Source organism: Malaclemys terrapin, chromosome 4 (assembly GCF_027887155.1).
Source record: "Malaclemys terrapin pileata isolate rMalTer1 chromosome 4, rMalTer1.hap1, whole genome shotgun sequence".
Taxonomy (NCBI): Eukaryota; Metazoa; Chordata; order Testudines; family Emydidae; genus Malaclemys; species Malaclemys terrapin.
The window spans coordinates 123,001,258-123,021,697 of record NC_071508.1 but is presented as its reverse complement, the minus strand read 5'-3'; the positions used below and the strand labels follow the sequence as shown (position 1 = coordinate 123,021,697).

The following is a 20,440-nucleotide window of genomic DNA, read 5'->3' as shown; positions in this document are numbered from 1 at the left end:
ACTATGCGCTTCTTCAAGTGGTTGCAGAGATGTATTCCACTCAGGTGTGCATGTGCCCAGCACGCCAAAAAGGGAGAACTTTGCTTAGCAGTGCCTGTCAGGTGGCACAAGCACCCTCATACCTCCTTTTGGTCCTTCTCAAGGTTATATAAGGGTGACAGTGCCCCAGCTCTCCTCAGGTCCTTCTCAATCCCCACAGCTTGAGTCATAGCATTCAGCGTGGTCACATTTTGGTGTCACAGTGGCTTTCTCTGTGAATGCCTGTAAATAGTTATAGATAGTGGTAGTAGTAGTACTCTTACTATTTAGTTAATTAGTGTGATGCTGGTAGCACTGGTGCCAGCTCTTGCCAAGGCTGTTGGTGTCAGCTGAGCACTGACAAATTCATAGCTGGAATCCAGACCAACTTGCATGTATGTTAGTATTATTCAAGACCGGTATTACATTTGTACAAATGTGTTTAGACTCTAAAATGCTTGTTAACTGCTTCATGCATTAATCTTGTTATGTCTGTATCCCATGCTATAAAGTAGGGCTGTCTATTAATCACAGTTAACTCACACGATTAACTCAAAAAAATTAATCACGATTAATTTTTTTGAGTTAAATCACACTGTTAAAGAATAGAATACCAATTGAAATGTATTTAATATTTTTGGATGTTTTTCCACATTTTCAAATATATTGATTTCAGGTACAACACAGTATACAAAGTTGACAGTGCTCACTTTATATTATTTTTTATTACAAATGTTTGCACTGTAAAAATGGCAAACGAAAGAAATTGTATTTTTCAGTTCACCTCATACAAGTACCATAGTGCAATCTCTTTATCATGAAAGTGCAACTTACACATGTTAATTTCTTTTTGTTACATAACTACACTCAAAAACAAAACAATGCAAAACTTTAAAGCCTACAAGTCCACTCAGTCCTACTTCTTGTTCAGCCAATTACTTAGACAAACAAGTTTGTTTACATTTATGGGAGATAATGCTGCAACACTCTACAGAAACTACAGAACCCAAACTACCAAAAAAGAAAATCAACCTTCTGCTGGTGGCATCTGACTTGGATGATGAAAATGAACTTGCTTTGGTCTGCACTGCTTTGGGTAGTTATTTCTTTTAGGGCTAACCCAAGTTGTTCCTAGGATGTCTCTGCTTTTGTTTCCTAGCTCCAATCCTGGGAGAGTTCAAACAGGAAAGTAAAGAAAAATTTCCTGTTAGCTATCTTTCCCTCTTCCAGGGGCTTATTGGACACCTTCAGATTTGCTCTGCCTCTCTGTCTCTGTCTCTCCTTTAATACAAGCATTCAGCTGTGGTGATTTCTTCTGCAGCCTCAGGACTGCCTGAACTGATTTCAGATTGTGCGCTGTTGCCAGTGCTGCCTTCAGCACTGCTTAAAAATCAGTGTGCAGAGGCGAAATCAGTTCCTTTTACTGGTACAAAAAGATCCCTTTGGCACTGATGGCAATGTTGCCTTGTGCAGTTTCAGTGCAGACCAGATCTACAGGTTCAATACTAACATTTGTTCCAGTGCCAACTGTCTGTGCAGCCTCAGTATCCCTATTGGTACTCAAAGCGCTGGTTACCATACCATCTTTAATACCAATGTGGCCCACGTTTTGAACCACAGTCAAGTATGGGTGCTTGCTGACTCCACCAGGGCTGGCTCCTCTGTTGTCATCACACTATTTCGAAGATTCCTTGCATTTGAGCTCAAGGTCATCTACTGCCTCTCTCTGTCCTTCCAAGTACCAATCTTGAAAGTCTTTGAGGCCTCCAGGGAATCACTATCGTTACCGGAACCAGCACCATTCCCACAGTAGTGGTAGGGGCTGGGGGCCCATGTGGCTCCCCTGAGTTCCCATCAGACTCCACTTCAAGTTGTTTATAATGTCTGTCTTTTGATTTCCCTTTTTAAGCTCCTCCTCTCCAGGCACAGCAAGCCTTACAGATGTGCCTAGTTAGTGCTGAACAAGCCCAGAAGAGCTCATTAGTCTCCTCTCTATTGCAGTGAGGGTGAACTTTGGGATGCTTCTCAATCTTCAAAGACCCAATCCTCTGCTCATTGCAGAGCAAGATCACTGAACCCTCCTATTGTCTCACTTCCTGACCCAGCTAGACTGGAGACTCATACTCATTGCTCCCTCTGAGCTATTACAGTCTGAACCAGTATTGCAGGAGTGAGCTTTGCTACAGGAGATTCCACTGGCTCGTCTTCCTTCCTCATCTTCCTCACTGGATGATTCCATAATGTTGGATTTGTCTTCTTCTGTTACTCAAGACTGTAAGTCTTATCAAGTCTTATCTGCTGAGGCGAATGACTACAGCCTTGGGCATTTAGACAGAGTTTGCTCAGGAGAATACCTATAAGTTGGTGGACATTCTCGAACCATTAGCTGCAAGAGCTTTCCCTGTAAATGAAGCTCTTTCGAAACACACAAAGCATATGGATAAGCAATACTATGTCCCTATGCAAGGCTTTGAGAGTTTCTACTCCCATTCCATCCCAAACTCTCTCCTCATAATGGCTGCACATGGGAGGCTGAGACGAGAGATTCAAGCTGACACCTGAAGATAAGGCGACTAAAGGGTTAGATTTAATGGGAAGGAATATTTATTCTACCTTGTCATTACAGATGCACATTGGTAATCAGCAGGCACTGTTATTGAAATATGACTTCCTAAATTGGAACGTCATGTCTAAATTTATAGATAAATTGCCAGAAAACTCCAGAGTTCAAAACTGGCTGGCTTTACAAGAACCAGGATCCAGTCTTTCATGAAAACACCCCAGCTCCACAAGATATTTCCTCAGTGAATGGATCCAGAGTGCCTCTTCCTATTCTGTGTTATACTGAAACTGTCTTTTGTCCCTACTCATAGGCAATGTGATCCCCTGTCTGTTGTAAAGTTCCTTTTTTACATCTAGCTGGTTTCAATTGTTTACCATTGTCTCTGATAGTTTTCCATTGGTAGCCTTGCTCCATCCCAAAATTAGATAGTTGCCTTGCATCACTGGCTAGCCAGGGAGGGGTGACAACTCCCGCCTGTTCGAATGTGCCATCACCAAGACATATTTTTATCCCTTGATAACTAACTTCACTCCAAGACCATACTTTCCATATAGTTACATTTTCCCTTAAATATTACCCATACATACTCAATGATTATAGGCCTTGTTACAAGCTATCTGTCGATGCCTTGCAGGTTACACCTATGGATAAATACTCTTCAAGACATGTTTGGAGTAGTGAGTTTGTCAGACCTGAGACGAGAGTTGTTTTCAAAGAAGAGAGGATCCTTTGCAAAGGGGTCTCTGTGTCTCAATGGGCCACATCGTCACAAGAAACCAAGCGGCTTCGGTCACGTTTGTCAGTGACGTTTCCATATTGGACATTTGCTGGGTCACTACCTGGTCTTCTGTGCATATCTTTCCCAAACACTATACTACACTATTATGACTGCATCTAGTCTGGATACAAATTTTGGAAAGTCAGTTCTACAGTTGCTGTTTAAATAGCCTCTGAATCCCACCCCCTTCTATTACTGCTTGTGAGTCACGTGAGCAGAATACATGTCTGCAACCACTTGAAGAAGAAAAAACGGTTAGTTACTGGACTGTAACTGTTGTTCTTTGAGATTCGGATGCAGATGTGTATTCCATGGCATATTCTCTATCCCTTCCAGTGCGAAGGAACTGAGGAGGGTCAGGGCAGTTCCACCCTTAAATAGCCTTGGGAGGGACCAGAAAAAAAGGCATGAGGGCACATGCACAAAGTTCTCTGTCTTCAGCACGCTGGGCATGTGCACATCTGAGTGGAATACACATCTGCCCCCACATCTAGAAAAACAATAGTTATGGCACAGGTAAGTAACTCATTTTTTCAATGTTTCTGAAATAAAATATCATGGGATTTCAGTTTTGGGAACATTTTTGAAATTTTGGCTTTGTTTTAGTATAGAAAAAAAAAATTTCCCCCAAACTCAAAAACATTCACAAAATTGAAATTCAGCTTCCTGAACAGCTCTAGTTTATATAATGTAACATAAAAGTCAAAATGATACGGTCAAGATTAAATTAAGCATTAATTAAATATTTTTGGAATATTGCATTTCAGGGAAAATTCTGAGATTTTGGTTTTTTCAAAAGCACATGAAATGGAATCATACTTCGCAACCTCAGAATTTCCCACAGAATGGAAATTCTGAATTTTGACCTTCTCTAATACCCAAATTGGTCTCTAGCAAATCACACATTTACATTTTAAATCTCTCTGATAAATGCAGATTAAATAATTGCATTTGTTTACTCATGTTCTTTCTTTTAAAAAAAATTAAATCTTGTTTTCAGAATTTAGGTAGGAAAGTGAGGTAAACTGTTTTTATGTCCTTTCTACAGAATTCTGGAGCCTACAAGCAGTGTGCTAACAAGTCAACTCGAGCAGAATGTAACTGCGATGACAACAAGAAACTTTCCTTTTTTGTTGCTTTCTCAGATTGCAAAGAGAAGGTGAGAACTGTAACAAGACAAGCTTGAAAATAAATTTTTATTAAGACTGAATTCTGCTCTTAGCTATGTCTAGGCAACTCTCCTGACTTGAGTAAGAATTTAAACAGGGGCAAAAAATCTGACTCTGAAGGAGACATCCTAGCTCATCATTCTAGGTATGTGAGTGTGGAAGAGTTGACTCACTGTTAACATTCCCCTCCTAGCTAGGCATGATGTAGCAGCTCTTTCTGCTCTAGTGATCCCCTGCCAACAGTCATTCTGGTCCTGTGGTGGTCTCATCTCGCAATTCATCCTCTGGCCAAGTCACATTTGTTACACCAGATGGGGTGCAATTAAAAAGTACAACTGAAAGTCCAAAATTGTTGCAATACAAATTATCCTTTTGCCCCCTCTTGGGCTACTATTTAGCCCTTTCTTGAGGCTCCATCTTCGGCCCAACCCTGGGCTAAACAGTCCTTCTATCAGGCTTGCACATGCTTTCCTCAGGGCTGATTGGAGAACTCAAGCACACCTTCAGCTCTGTGTTCTGGCCTAGAGGACCCTGTCTTAAGTAGCTCGGTCTTCTTCAGACATACTGCTATTTCCCTGGGCCCATCCTATCTCTGATTCCTCCTGTGCTACTTCCCAGCATCCCCACACAGCCTCTCCTCTGTTTAACCAGCCCTCTAGCTTTCTCTAGGCCTTCCCAGCTCCTCCTTTCTCTGCTTGAACACCTCTCCTTCAGGCAGGGCTGGCTCTAGGTTTTTTGCCGCCCCAAGCAAAAAAACCAAAAACCTCAGAGACCGTAACTGCTAAAGCAAAACAAAAAACAAAAACAAAAAACTCAGAGAACGCAATGCCGAAGCAAAAAAAAAAACACCCTCCCGGAATGCCACCCCTGGAATTGTGCCGCCCCAAGCACGTGGTTGGTTTGCTGGTCCCTAGAGCCGGTCCTGCCTTCAGGACTCCTCTGTGCCATGCTACCTTTCCAGGGCCCATCACTGGGATTAATTCCATCCCTGTAGCTTTCTTCCATCTGCTTTCCCCAGGCCCTTCCCAGACAGGGAACTCACTACCTTTTCTCTCCTGGTTTCTCTGTCGGGGATCCTCCCCTCTAGCTTTCAGTTCCTTCTTTTATCCACTTATCCCCAGCTGGGTCTAATAACAAATCAACTCTGACACATCCTTCAGGTGCATCAGAGTGGGCTAACTGAGCTCTCAGATGCCTGTTAACCTTTGTTCATCTGTATGGGATAGACACCCCCATCACAGTGAGGCTTCAATATTTAATGAGTGAATTAAAGAAGCAAAACAATCTTTTATTTTAAATGTAACTAAATAGCAATATACAACTTCGATTTTAGGCTTTGAGGATGAAATATCCAGTTACAAGACTTCCAATCCATTTCAGAGTTGACCGTGAGAATGAATATACACCACTGGCATCTCCTTTTTTTGTCACAGTCACAGAGGTTAACCATAGGACAAACTGGGAAGTTGCAGGTATGGATAGAGGATTTGCAGAACAGTTCTTTTTGATAACAGACAAGACTAGGAACAAATGTTAAGATCTGTAAGACCTCCCTAAATGGGCATTTCTGCTGGAAGTTTACCTTTCCTTTCTCATCTGTTTTCTTAACGGATCCAGGCGAGGACTCCTGTTTAGACCCTGATGTATGTACCAGATCTGTTTCAGGGTCAAGTAGGACAGCAGAGGGTTGTGATACTGAGCATTGTCTGATTTCACTGTTAAAAAGACAGAGTAAAAGATGCAAGAGGAAAATGTAAAACCCCAGCCAGGCTGGTTTGCTGGCTCTTTCCACTCATTTACCATTGAGTTAAATGGGAGCAGAATTCAACCCCCCAACATTTAAAGTATCGCATAGGACCCAATTGGGCAGTCTCCTTCCACAGACACATTGAAGACTATGGGAGTTTTACTTGCCTGAGGTACTGCAGGGTTGGAGCTATTGAATTTTTGAATTTTGGCCCAATAGAAGTCAATGGCAAAATTCACAGTAGATAGGATTTCACCCATGGATTTTCAAATTTAAAAATTATGCAAGCTGTTCAAGGCAGGGACGCTGGCTTTAAGTGTATTTGTACAGAGCCTAGTCCAATGGGTCCTGATCCTGATTTGGTTCTCTGAGAGCTATTGTAATCAATAAAAATTAGCATCATAATATTAGAACAGAAGGATTTAAATTTGTCCAAATTAGGACGCAGAGTGTAATCAAACATATTAGCTGCCTAGGTTAATCCATTACCATTTCTAAAAGAAACGATTGAACAAAATCACCATTAAATCATTTCTGTTTGGGCCATATATAGTAGCAAAATACCTGGGAACCAACCTCCTTTCTGAGCATTGCTTAAGAACAATTGTATATAAATAATGAAATAATGCTTCTGCAAGAATATTATTCCCTTTCCCTTGTTTTCTGTTATTTCTCTTGCTTTCCTACTTTTACTATGATTTGTTTTTATTCATTGGGGTATCAGTATAATTTATTTTCTAACCTCCTCAGGACAGGAACCATATTTTTCTCTTTGTCTATCAAGAAGCATGAAAACCTGTGCAACAACAAAAATAATATTTTTATTCATTAAAATTGAGGCACCATATTATAAATAAAAAAAAATTGAGAGAAATATTAGGTGACTCACTTCACACTCAACTCTCTTGCATTTCTTCTTGCTTGTCTGTAACATTGTATGTAAGAATCTCTCCAGAGGCACTGTTGGAAGAAGTGAGCTCTGGGGAGGAGGATTAAAAAGGAGGAGGGGCAGTCACATGATATATGGGACTATGGACATACTTCTGCACAGAATGGGGAATAAAGGTGATGGGGTGGATACAAAGGGGAGGTGAGGAGAGAGTCTTGGGTGAGTGAGGGGGGAGCAGGAGGAGTGGAGCTGGGTAGGTCCTAGCAGGTGAAGAGAAGTCTGATCTTGATGCAGAAGTGTCAGGGAGGGCAGTGCAGGGATCTAAAAAAATGAGTGACATGAGCAGAGTGGCAAGGAAAGAAGATAATTTTAGCAGCAGCATTTTAGCTAAGCTGAGGGGAGCAAGAGGAGAGGTACTGAGGCCAGAGAAGAGAGGGCCGCAGGAGTAGGGTGACCAGATGTCCCATTTTTAAAGGGACAGTCCTGTTTTTTGGGACTTTTTCTTATATAGGCACCTATTATCCCCCACTCCCTGTCCCATTTTTTTTTCACAGTTGCTATCTGGTAATCCTATGCAGGAGTCAAATGAAGAGATGACCAAGGCAGGGAGCAGAGATTGAGGGGTGGGGATGGAGAATAGAGGGGATTCAATAGCAGCCTACCCCTAGGTGACACGATGGAGTAAAAGGCTGCGTGGAGATTGCAAGTCTGAGTGGTGGGGAGGTCAGGGACAGACTGAGGAGCAGGAGGGGCTCAAAGTAACAGGAACTGTCTGTAATGAATCTCATTTTCCTTTGTCTCCTGTTGGCCTAGAGGGAATCCCCTCAGGCCTGGAAAGCACTTTGAAGTTCTCAGAGGGTGGTGCTCTTGGAGGCCAGGTCATTGAGGTTCAAGATAGAGACTGCATTCCTGCCACTGCCACACCTATTTCAGCAGACAATCCTGCTGGGTCCTTAGCATAGCAATCACATACACTTTGGTTTGAAGGGTTGTGATTCCGCATAAGATAAGAGCATTGCAACATTTTAGGGAATGCTGTAGCCCTCAGAGGGCAGAACCCTATTGATTTTGGTGAAAATCAGAAAATCAGAAAACCTGATTTCCACTATGTAAGTGAGAGGAAAATCCGCCCCTCAGAGTTCCCATTTGGTGCTGCAGGTAGAGGAATCTTTATGGTGGCACACATATCCTAGCAGCTTAATATGCTGCTCTCATTGGGTACACAGCTTAGCCTATATAAGTAATAAAGTGTAAAACCCTTTAGTTTGAAGTTGTCATCTGTAGCAACTGTCAGAGTTTCAGGATAACTGCACCTGTATTTCCCCTCCATGGTCTCTCGAGGGCACCCACTTAAGATTTCAGGCTCCCAGCCATCATGTCTCTTAGGTGGAGACCGGTGCCTCTTTCTCCCTCCTGACAAGGTGTTTTAGGGCTGCACAGCCCATGCCATCCACTGTAATATCCCCAGCAGGCCAGGTCACCTAATGGCCAGCATTGTCCAAGGACAATGTTTTTACCAGTGACCACACAGCTCTTCCAAAGCAAAGTACATTCATTCTTAGCCAAAAGCATCACAGAGAAAACATAAAATAATCAATGAACAGATTTAAACATGCACTAAACATTCCAGAAATCAGCTAGAAATCTTATGAGCACTAGTAAGCCAAAGTCTTTCCAACTTTTCGGGAAGGGCTGGGGTCCTCTCTAGGACCTAAGGTCCTGACCATTTTTTTGAATCAAATGCAAGAGACACACACAAGTCTATTTAAATTCTGCCCTAACCCAGTATTTGCAAACCACCCCATTAGAGAGTACTCCTCTGGAGCTATTTACAATCTGTGGGACTGTAGTGATATCTCTCTCTCTCTCTCTCTCTCTCTCACACACACACACACACACACACACACACACACACACACACACACACACACACACACACACACACACACACACACACACACGTTCTGAGTTCCTGGAGGAGCTCTGATAACCTTGTCCCATGGAATTGCATACAATTTTTGGCCTACAATGATACATAAACATTTGTAAACTTTATACAATAAGGTCTCCAAAGATACTGCATGCAGTTGCACTATCTGCCACAGCAACCTTAAAGTACACCTCTACCCCGATATAACACGAATTCGGATATAACGTGGTAAAGCAGAGCTCCAGGGGGGCGGGGCTCCGTGCTCTGGTGGATCAAAGCAAGTTCGATATAACGCGGTTTCCCGTATAACGTGGTAAGATTTTTTGGCTCCCGAGGACAGCGTTATATCAGGGTAGAGGTATATGTTCCTTTATTTTGCTTTTTGTAATACTGTATAATTGGAGTCCCCAGTCTGTATGTTTCTGTGGATGCAGGGAAATTTTTCAAGAAAAGGGAGACTTTTTTTTTTTTTTTTAAACAAGGAGGCAAAAATTGTCCTAATTATCCTTTCTCTGTGATGCTCAGAAACTCAAGGATATGTGAGTGATACATAAAGGCTGGATCCTACAAGATTCTGAGCACCTCTCCTAGTACTGAGTGCCCCTAGCTCCCATTTTCTTTAATGGAAGTTCATGGTACTTAGCATCTCACAGGAAGCTCTCACCATCTCACAGAGACAGGCCTTTAGACTAAATGGGCTAAAACACTCCTCTTCCCTTGTCTGTCTGTGAGTCATAGAACCTATATTACCCATAATATAGAAAATGGAATTCTTTAAAAAATGTGGGGGAAAGAAAAAATGGAATACCTCTACTGTTTTACAGGTACCAATGAAACACCAAGCATGTTAAAAATGAGAGCGTATTTAGCTGATAAACTCAACATTACACTGTATAATCCAGAAGCCCTAACCCTAAACATATATGTAAGTTGTTTTTTTTTATTTCAGATAAAAATAAATATTTTGGACTAAAATAGGCATGAATCGAAACTGCATATCCAAACACCATTCAACTCTGAGGCAGTTCTGATCTGAATCCAAACTTCCTTTCCGTATAAAACCCAGATCCAAGCACACCCGTTCATAGATCAGACCCATCTGTAATCTGGATAAACTGTCTTTTATACTTTATGACCATACCATATGTAGCCTTTAAAGGTGCTGATCCTTTAAATAGTAAAGAAAGTATTTGGTAGTTGTTTCATATATGATCCTTTTGAATATGTTACTTTATAAGTTTTGTTCAAGATCTTACCATCACTTATTTCACCAGCCTGTTGTATATGCAGTCACCAGGATGTTCCTTTGGAAAAAATACTGATTACTAAATAATGGCATATTTGATCTATCAATCTAATCTATTATATCTATCTAATTTAATCTATCCATAGATTATGTTTTCTAAGCAGTTTTAGTAAGCCTCTAAATTGCTCCTGATATACAAAATTATGGGTACAGTCTTTCAAAGACACTTTTAAATATTTTGCCTAAACTTTTAAATATCAAAACTGCATATTAGAGCTGAGCAAAATTTAGAATTTCAGTTCCATCCCATAAGAAATTTTGGGGGAAGTTCTATGACTTGTATTATGCAAGAGGTCAAACAAAATGATCACAGCAGTTACTTCTGGCCTTAAAATTTTGAAAATATTTGTTTTAATCCTGAAATAGAAATTTCAAAGTTTCATCCTTTTTTTTTTTTTTTTTTTTTTTTTTTTTTGCTGAATGGAAAATTTTTTGCTGAAAATTTTCACTACAGAAACTTCAAAATGTTTCATTTCAACATTTTTCATTTTTGATAAAATCAAAACATTTTGACATTTCTGAAATCTAAATGTTTCATTTTGTTTTGTAGAAATGACCCGAAAGCTTCTCTCAAGTCAGATCAACATTAAATTCATTTCCCTAGCTTGGTGAACTGGATCCACATTGCATTGTGGGAGATGTAGTCTTCCAGGGAATCAGTCTACAACTCCCATAAGGCTATGTGCTAGGGAAATGCAGTTTATATCTTTTATTTACTGATCTGAAGTTAAATGTTTTGGGGCAGTTCAGTAAACAAAATATTCTAATTCTGGTTAAACTGAGTCCAAAAAAATTTCATTTCATTTTTTCTATGGAAAATCAAAAATATTGGCATAACTTTTTATTTTTGTTTTCAGTTGAAAAATCATTCTAATGAAAAATTCTCAAACAGCTCTCCTGCCTAGTACTCTAGCAGCCCTTTCTTCCAAAATGCTTTTTTAAAATAATTTTATTAAAATGCAGTAGCATTTTATTAAAAATATGCTTTGCGTAATTTTAGCTTTTTTTGCTTTCTTCTAAAGTTTTCAATAAAAATATTAAAATAATATTAAGCACAGATTAAAAATTAAATTTTGAAAGATTTTGGTGTGTTTGGGAGAGTCCTACACTTTTCTTCTGCATAAAAGAGTATGGGCCAAATTCAGCCCAGGTGTAACTCCAATGAATTTATGGCCATTTATACTGGGGCTAAGATTAGCACTTGGTTTTTCACTTAACTTCTTTCAGAAGTTAGATTGCCCTTTCAGAACTAGGCCATTTATGGAAGCAGAAACCAACATTGGCATCTCCTAGTGAGGTATTCAGGGGACCAGTTATGGCCCCATTTCCTAGTAAATCTACTTAGAGATGCCACTTTCTAAGAGCAATCTGCTCTGCATGTTTTGGAGCAGTAGAATGCATGTCCTCTGCCCCTTCAAAATGTAAAAAACACTCTAATTTGTCCTATCATGCTAATGGGATTGGAAAATTCTCAGTCTTTTGATTTCCACATCAGCTGTTCTGAAGTGGAATTGGAAGTAGGCAAGAGTATTCTGTTCCCTTTGCCCCCATGCTGTCCTGCTGCTGAGTCTTCTCTGATAATGAGGGAAATGAAGATGACCCTCCAGATTTTAGGAGCAACCTACGGAGAAAACAAGCGGTTTGCAGTGGCTCTCCTCATGGTCTGCTCCCCACCCCATGTCAATTTTACATTGATGCACACCACAATCAAGAAATAACACACCGTTAAAGGAAGATTGTCAGCCCACTGATGGCCCCAATTAATCCCTTGCCTTACTGCATCTGCAAGCAAGATAGGTTTGTCCCTCACTAGTTGCTCTTACTTTTGCCAACTTTGCATGCAAAACTGCAAAAAAGTTTCAAGGAACCAGTTGAAAATGCTTTCTGTGCATGTTTCTGCTCAACGGAGCCTTCAATATGTATTTTCTTTAATTAAACAAATTTTGTTCTTAAAACAAGAGATCCATCAATGCTGTTTTGTTTTGTTTTCACAGGGGTCTGAGCTTTTTCATTTCAGGGTAGCAATTATTCCTGGAGTCTCCTTTTGTAATCTACTTGATGAATTTCAGGTACAGTAAATAGCCCATAATTTTAACAAATGTCACTTTAAAAAAAATGATCACAGCATTTCAAATGAAAGACAAGAGCTATCACAAAAGGTGTACTTGCTAAACTTGGATTTACACAGTTTGTAGAACAGGGATACTGCCCCCCACATTCTGCCATTCACACAACTGGTCTTCCTCAGATGTGTCCCAGAGTCTAAAATTTCCATGGCATTTTATGGAAGTTTCTGGGCCCTGCAGCTCTCCAAAGGAGGTATATAGGAGTTGCACGATGGCAGCTGAGGATGACCAGATTCCAAGTGACTGCGCAAATTAACAGGAAGTGGATACTGGCAATAAAAAGTGAGTTTCAGCTTCCTTATATAGCTGGCCATTCCACTTTTGGTGGTCCTAAGCCAGAGGAAGAAAGCAAGTATCAAATGGGAACACTGTCCCATCCATACTAAGCCACTACTTCTCTGCAGCAGGTATGGGACTCCTGCAGCTCTGTCCTGGCTCTCTGGTCAGTATGGTGCCTGGCCTACTCATTCCCAGAATTCACACTTCAAAAGGGATTACAAAAGGCATGGAAAGTTAATGAATGCAAATTAATACAATCTCCAGTCCCCTTCCTGAAACCTTTGGGTGGGCCAGAGTTTACTTCATTGCCCTTCTTCAATGCCTAAAAACCCCAACTCTCATAGAAAAGTAGCTGGAGACCCAGAGTTCAGTCTCTAAGGATTTTCAGCAAAGATTGCACAGGGTCAACCTCCCCACATTCAAGTCCCAAAAGGAACTAAAGAAATGAATGTAATTAAATAACTTTGTTTCTTTATAGTAAGATTTTATAATCTAATTTTTACAGCATAACATGGCTATCTTATAATCCACAGACATTATCTTCACAGTTTTACATAAAAATAAATAAAGAAAACAAATTGAGATCTGAACAGTTCAGTCCCCAAAAGCTTAGGTTTAGTTCACCTAAGTCTCAGTTACAGTTTTTGATCAACAAATCTATACACCCCTCCACTTGCTTATAGGAAGATTCAGTTGGAATCCATGCAGACTCTTCTTCTGCTGAAATCACTGTTAACCAGTCAGCTAACTGATTAACCAATCACTCAGTTAAGTGTATAGATTTAAAGAAAACCCTGTTACAAGAAAATACAAAACTGAGAATAACAAAATATAAATGACTCTTTCCCCATTACTACAGTTAAAGAAAAGTTGGTGAATCATATTAGTTGAGACAATTTAACTAGAACAATTTAGCGAAAATCAAAACAACATTCAAAGCATACAACTAAAGTAGAAGTTATTTTCCCTCCCAATTTGCTATAATTAATTTTCTATACAATATAAATAAAATTTGCTGTAATTGACATTGCCCATGCTTCCCTTTTAGAGGGTTAACAATATCACTAATCTGCTGCAAAATGCTTCAGAGTTAGGGACAACCGCCTGCTTTCTGCTCCTGGCCTCAGCTTCTCTTAACTCATACAGGGACATGGCCCTTTGTAAAGCAGCTGCCCTGACTGCTTGCCCTCATGGAATCTGACCCCAGCAACATGGAACCTATTGGAGCATACCCAAAACTTCCACACCAAATCCAGAAGCTTCTGGATGGGGAGTGCTAAATCTGCCGAGCAACAATGATCCAGACGCTACTCACTTCTACCTCCCCCAATGAGTCTCTTAAAGAGATATCTCCCTATTAGGCACATGGGTTACATTCCCACTTGCAGATGCCCACATGTGCAGAGAACTCTCCAAGTGGAATGCTATTGCTGAGGCAGCTGACCGTTTTTCCATGTGGCGTGAAAGAGCTGCACATGCAGAGGGTCCCATTTATGTGCATATTATTATTTATTATTCGTTATTTTATGTAACTACTACTACTAACAATAATAATACATGAGTACTTCTATAGCGCTTATCCATAGATCTCAAAGCGCTTTAAGAAATGGTCAATATCATTATCCCCATTTTACAGAGGGGCAACATAGCACCTAGAGGCCCAAATCAGGATCAGGGCTCCATTATGCTGAGTGATATACAAATCCATAAAATAGAAACATAATCCCTGCTCCATAGTCAAAGAAGACAAATGATCTATTAAGGGTGGGGAGAGAGAGTGTATATGAGAGACTTGGTGGGACAATACACATGACTGGAATGTCGGTATAGAAGGGTACAACTTAGGAAGGACAGGCAGGGAAAAAAGGAAGGAGTCGTTATATATCAAGGATATATACACTCAGACTGAGTTTGAGATGGAAATAGGAGACAGACTTGTTGAAAGTCTCTGGGTAAGTGTAAACAAGGTTAAAAAAAACCCAGGGTGATGTCATGGTAGGGGGTCTCCTATAGACTACCTTTTCAAGAAAAAGAAGTGGATGAGGCTTTTTTTAAACAACTAACAAAATCATTCAAAGCACAGGACTTGGTGGTGATGGGGGATTTCGACTTCACAGACATCTGTTTGGGAAAAAAATACAGCAGGGCACAGATTATCCAACAAGTTCTTGGAATACACTGGAGACAATTTTTCATTTCAGAAGGTGGAGAAAGCAACTGGGGAGAGGCTGTTCTAGATTTGATTTTGACAAATAGGGAGGAACTGGCTGAGAATTTGAAAGTGGAAGGCAGCTTGGGTGAAAGTGATCATGAAATGATAGAGTTCATGATTCTAAGGAGTGGTAGGAGGGAAAACACCACAATAAAGATAATGGATTTCAAGAAGGCAGGCTTTAGCAAACTCAGAGAGTTGGTAGATAAGATCCTATGGGAAGCAAGTCTAAGGGGAAAAACAGTTTGAGAGAGTTGGCGCTTTTTCAAGGAGACATTATTAGCATGCTCAAGGAGCTAACTGATGAGATATCTGAGCCATTAGCAATTATCTTTGAAAACTCATGAGATGAGAGAGATTCCAGAGGACTGGAAGAAGGCAAATATAGTGCCAGTCTATAAAAGGGGGAATAAGGACAACCCAGAGAATTACAGACCAGTCAACTTAACTTAACTGGAAAGATAATGGAGAAAATAATCAAGCAATCAATTTGCAAACACCTAGAAAATAATAAGGTGATAAAGAACTGTCAGCATGGATTTGTCAAGAAAAAATAATGTAAAACCAACCCAATAGCTTTCTTTGACAGGGTAACAAGCCTTGTGGATGGGGGGAAGCGGTAGATGTGGTATATCTTGATTTTAGTAAGGCTTTCGATATTGTCTTGCATGACCTTCTCATAAACAAACTAGGGAAATGCAATCTAGATGGATCTACTATAAGGTGAGTGCATAACTAGTAGGACAACCATTCCCAGAGAGTAGCTATCAGTGGTTCACAGTCAAGCTGGAAGCCCATGTCAAATTGGGTCCCACTGGGTCCAGTTCTGTTCAATATCTTCATTAATGATTTAGATAATGGCATAGACAGTACACTTGTAAAGTTTGTGGATGATGCCAAGATGGGAAGGGTTGCAACTGCTTTGGAGGATAGGATTAAAATTCAAAATGATCTGGACAAACTGGAGAAATGGCCTGAAGTAAATAGGATGAAATTCAATAAGGACAAGTGCAAAGTACTCCATTTAGGAAGGAACAATCAATTGCACACATACAAGATTGGAAATGACTAGCTAGGAAAGGAATCTGAGGTTATAGTGTATCACAAGCTAAATATGAGTCAACTGTGCAACACTGTTGCAAAAAAAGCAAACATCATTCTGGGATGTATTAGCAGGAATGTTGTAAGCAAGACACAAGAAGTAATTCTTCTGCTCTACTCCGTGCTGATTAGGCCTCAACTGCAGTATTGTGTCCAGTTCTGGGTGCTACATTTCAGGAACGATATGGACAAATTGGAGAAAGTCCATAGGAGAGAAAAAATTATTAAAGATTTAGAAAACATGACCTATGAGGAAAGATTGACAAAAATGGGTTTGTTTAGTCTGGAAAAGGGAAAACTGAGGGGAGGGGGACATGATAAGTTTTCAAGTGCATAAAAGGTTACAAGGCAGAGGGTGAAAAAATGTTCTAGTTAATCTCTGAGGACAGAACAAGAAGCAATAGGCTTAAATTGCAGCAAGAGCGGTTTAGGTTAGACATTAGGAAAATCTTCCTAACTGTCAGGGTAGTTAAGCACTGGAACAAATTGCCAAGGGAGGTTGTGGAATCTCCATCACTGGAGGTTTTTAAGAACAGTTTAGACAAATACCTATCAGAAATTGTCTAGTTATTACTTAGTCCTGGCTTGAGGGCAGGGGACTGGACTAGATGACCTCTTGAGGTCCCTTCAAGTCCTACACTTCTATGTTTCTGTAACTTCTACATAATTGTTTTTATTTACAAAAATACATTTCCCCACTCCATCTTCTCACTGTGTTCCCCCCCAGCTTTGAACCTAGCTGTTCTATGCTGGAATATTTGTTGTAGGTGTTGTGACAGAGATGGGTCTAGGAGAGAGATTTGTAAGAAAGGATGAGTAGTGGCTTTATGAATCAGCTTAGGAAGAGCATTCCCTGTTTAAAGAACAAAGTGGAAGAAAGTGTATAGACGTCTGTCTGAGAAGCTGAATATGAGACCTTGAAGCTGGCATCACTGGAAGAGCAGATGAGGCAGGGAGTGATGCAATCCGAGATCAGAGCAGATAGGTAGGGAGAGGGAGATCCATAACTGGTCTTGAAAGGAAGAACAAGAAACTTGAACTTGATACAGTGGCTAAGTGAGCATAGGTGCTGGAACTAGGAGTGCTGGGGGTGCTGCTGCACCCCCTGGCTTGAAGTGGTGTCCATCATAGGGTTTACAGTTTGGTTCAATAGCTCTCAGCACCCGCACTCTACAAATTGTTCCAGCACCCCTGAAAGTGAGAACCTCATGGTAGGAAAGATCCAAAGAAGGGATGATGATGTGGTCAAAGCCATGGCCAAGAAAGATGGACATTAGCAGTTGCTTTTTGTACAGACTGGGGAGGGGTGGGGGCTGATTTGAGTATGAGGGAGGCCAGAGAAAAAGAGGTTGCAGTAGTGAACATGGAAGATGCTGAGAGCTGGGATCAGAGCATTAGCGCAGAAAGAAATGTTCAGATTTTGGAAATGTGATGGAGGCAGAAGTGGCAGGGTTTGAACATAGCCTTGATGTGCGGGTCAAGAGAAAGGAAGGAATCAAAGATGACCCTTAGGTTAGTGAGCAGTGAGGAGGCTGGTGATGGTGGTGACAGTCAGGAAGAAAGGGCAAAGCAGAGAGGGTTTCAGATCATGAGTACAATCTGTTGCTATGTTCCTAACGCAGCTCAGTTCATGGCACTGCTTGATTAAGAATTAAGTTTTTAGGGCAGTTTTGCCAGTCTTCCAATGCAGCTGCTTAGAGAACCAAAGCAATTTCAGTGATGGAAAACCCAGAAAGAAAGATTATATTTACTAACCATAAATTTGTGCCTGGATATTATGGTCATGAGTGTGTTAAAAATACTTAGGTGGTCAGATTAGATAGGAACAGCTTTTATATCTTTAAGAATTATATTTAGGATTTGATAGACATCAATGACATATTGGAAAAATAGGGGGTTTTTTTTGTTTGTTTGTTTGTTTTTATAGTAAGATAGGTAACACATTGTAAAGTCCTAGTGTAGTCATGTCAAGATGTAATTTTACCTCTGTGTAGCTGGTCAAGATGAATCATAGGCTAAGCAGAATTTCTAAGAGGAAGCTGATGATGAAGGAAGAGATAATGTAATATTTAGCCAAGGAAACCATTTTTATGAGAGATGAGTGTAAAGAAATATTATACTTGTTTAAGACAGACTGTTTCACAACTTCAAAGATCTTAACAAACATTAACTAACTAGTAAAAGGTTGAAAGCATGGAGTTTTATGTAAAAGGATTGCAGTTGTTTTTTTTAAAGTGTGGACTCTTATTTCACTGAAGCAATTGCTAGAATATATTTACAGCCATAGCCATGGCAAATTGCATTCATTAAAACAGTGGTTTTGAAACTTTTTCTCTGGCGACCCACTTGAAGAAAATTGTTGATGCCCATGACCCAATGGAGCTGGGGATGAGGGGTTTGGGGTGTGGGAGGGGCTCAGGGCTGGGGCAGAGGGTTGGGGTGTGGGGGTGAGGGCTGCGAGCTGGGGCCAGGAATGAGGGGTTCAGGGTGTGGGAGCGGGCTCTGGGCTGGGGCAGGGGGTTAGGGTGTGGGAGGGGGTTAGCGATCTGGGCTGGGGGTGCAGGCTCTGGGGTGGGGCCAGGGATGAGGGGTTTGGGGTGCAGGAAGGGGTTCTGGGTGGGGGCTTGGGGCTGGGGCATGGGGTTGGAGTGCGGGCTTACCTCAGGCAGCTCCCAGTCAGCAGTGCAGTGGGGGTGCTATGGCAGGCTTCCTGCCTGTCCTAGCACTGCAGACCGCACTGCACCTCATAAGCGGCCAGCAGCAGGTCCGACTCCTAGGCCGAGGCCCACAAGTAGCTTCACACAGCTCTCACCTGCAGACACCGTCCCCCCGCCCCCCAGCTCCAATTGCCCAGGAACTGGCCAATGGGAGTGCGGAGCCAGTGCTCGGAGCAGGGGTAGCGTATGGAGCCCCATGGCCCCCTGCCTAGGAGCTGGACCTGCTGCTGACCACTTCCAGGGCACAGCGTGGTGTCAGAACAGGTAGGAACTAGCCTGCCTTAGCCAGGCAGCACTGCTGATGGGACTTTTAACAGCCCGGTTGGTGGTGCTGACCAGAGCCTCCGTGACACAGTGCCTTATATTCCACGATCCAGTACTGGGTCGCGACCCGCAGTTTGAAAACCACTGCATTAAAGGACATTATGGTCCTTAAAATAATATCTAAAATCAGTGTTCTCTGTAGGAGAAAAGTATTTCCTTTTATATTGTACAAAAGACTGCCCAGAGCATAACAAATGCAAAATAATGCTTCACAAAAAATGATAGTCTAGAGTATACTAACCAAACTCATCCCTGGTATAACTTCTTTTGTGGAGTCATGCCAGGAATGAATTAGACCCAGTAAACCTTCTGTGAAGCCTATCCGGGTTTGTTAATACATCAAAGTAAGAAGGCATGTGCATAATCTGAAGTTAGACCACTTTTATGTAGTCCAAAATATTATATCTGAACTGTTTAGTTGTCTAATTTAATCTCCAACATTGGTCCCATTGAAGCAATGGCAAAACTTCTGCAGATTTCAATGGAGCAGAATGGGGTCCTATGATTGTCAGCTCCCAGGGAACAGAATCTCCCTTTATTTTCTCTTTGTTGAGCACACTAACAGTATTAACAAATAATAAATAAGGACATGTTAAAACTTTGATATAATATTTTAGTAGTTAGGCTAAGACAATATAAGGATATGTTAAATGTTTTCTGTTGCAGATTTATGTTGATGATGCTCCTTTGGCCTTCCCAGGACAATATCTTGTTAGCACAACAACAGCTGTATTAGTAGGAGGCATCATCTTTGTCATATTTATGATGCAAATGTATGAAATAAACATATGGAACAAAGTGAAAAGTAAAGTGAGGAAAAAGAACAAAGTATCGGTGTCTGAAACCTCAGCAACTGTTACTTCTACTTCTTTCTAGGTTGGACAACCACACTTCTAAATGAAATACAAGGTGACACCCAATAGCAAGTTATTCTATCCCCCTTTATTAAATCTATCTCTTACTTACATTTCCCAAGACATTCGCTGAAAGTAATTTCCTATTTAATATTGTTATGTTATCTATCTTCCTTCATTGATATTTTTATATATGTAATTTTTCCATCAGAATTTGGTTTCTTTGTAAACGTATGTATTGAAATCTACAGGAAAACCTATTCATTTTCAAATTATTTTATTAGGAAACTGTTTTCAGATGTTGTAAAGAACATCATTTGTAATAAGGCACCACTTAACATAAGTGAGAATGCCAATACAGTAAAAGTGTGTAACAACACTTACACTTTGTTATGAAGAGTGCTGGTAAGCCTTGGCTAGGCAGCGT

General features: G+C 40.8%; 1 protein-coding gene and 1 long non-coding RNA gene across 2 annotated transcripts in view; one reads left to right on the top strand and one right to left on the bottom strand.

The window, feature by feature from the left end:
- CATSPERB (cation channel sperm associated auxiliary subunit beta) overlaps positions 1-20,035 on the top strand; it is an 81,454-nt gene extending 61,419 nt beyond the window's left edge. Inside the window, exons 22-26 of the mRNA XM_054026174.1 lie at positions 4,408-4,518; positions 5,862-6,060; positions 9,919-10,019; positions 12,395-12,469; positions 19,826-20,035. Coding sequence (XP_053882149.1) covers positions 4,408-4,518; positions 5,862-6,060; positions 9,919-10,019; positions 12,395-12,469; positions 19,826-20,035 — 696 coding nt within the window. The remainder of the gene's footprint in view (positions 1-4,407; positions 4,519-5,861; positions 6,061-9,918; positions 10,020-12,394; positions 12,470-19,825) is intronic.
- LOC128836464 (uncharacterized) lies at positions 6,088-7,250 on the bottom strand. The gene is made up of 3 exons (XR_008444780.1): positions 7,165-7,250; positions 7,018-7,071; positions 6,088-6,243 (listed from the first exon to the last, which is right to left on the bottom strand). It is a non-coding gene; the product is annotated as an uncharacterized LOC128836464 (long non-coding RNA).
- Positions 20,036-20,440: the final 405 nt, after the last annotated feature.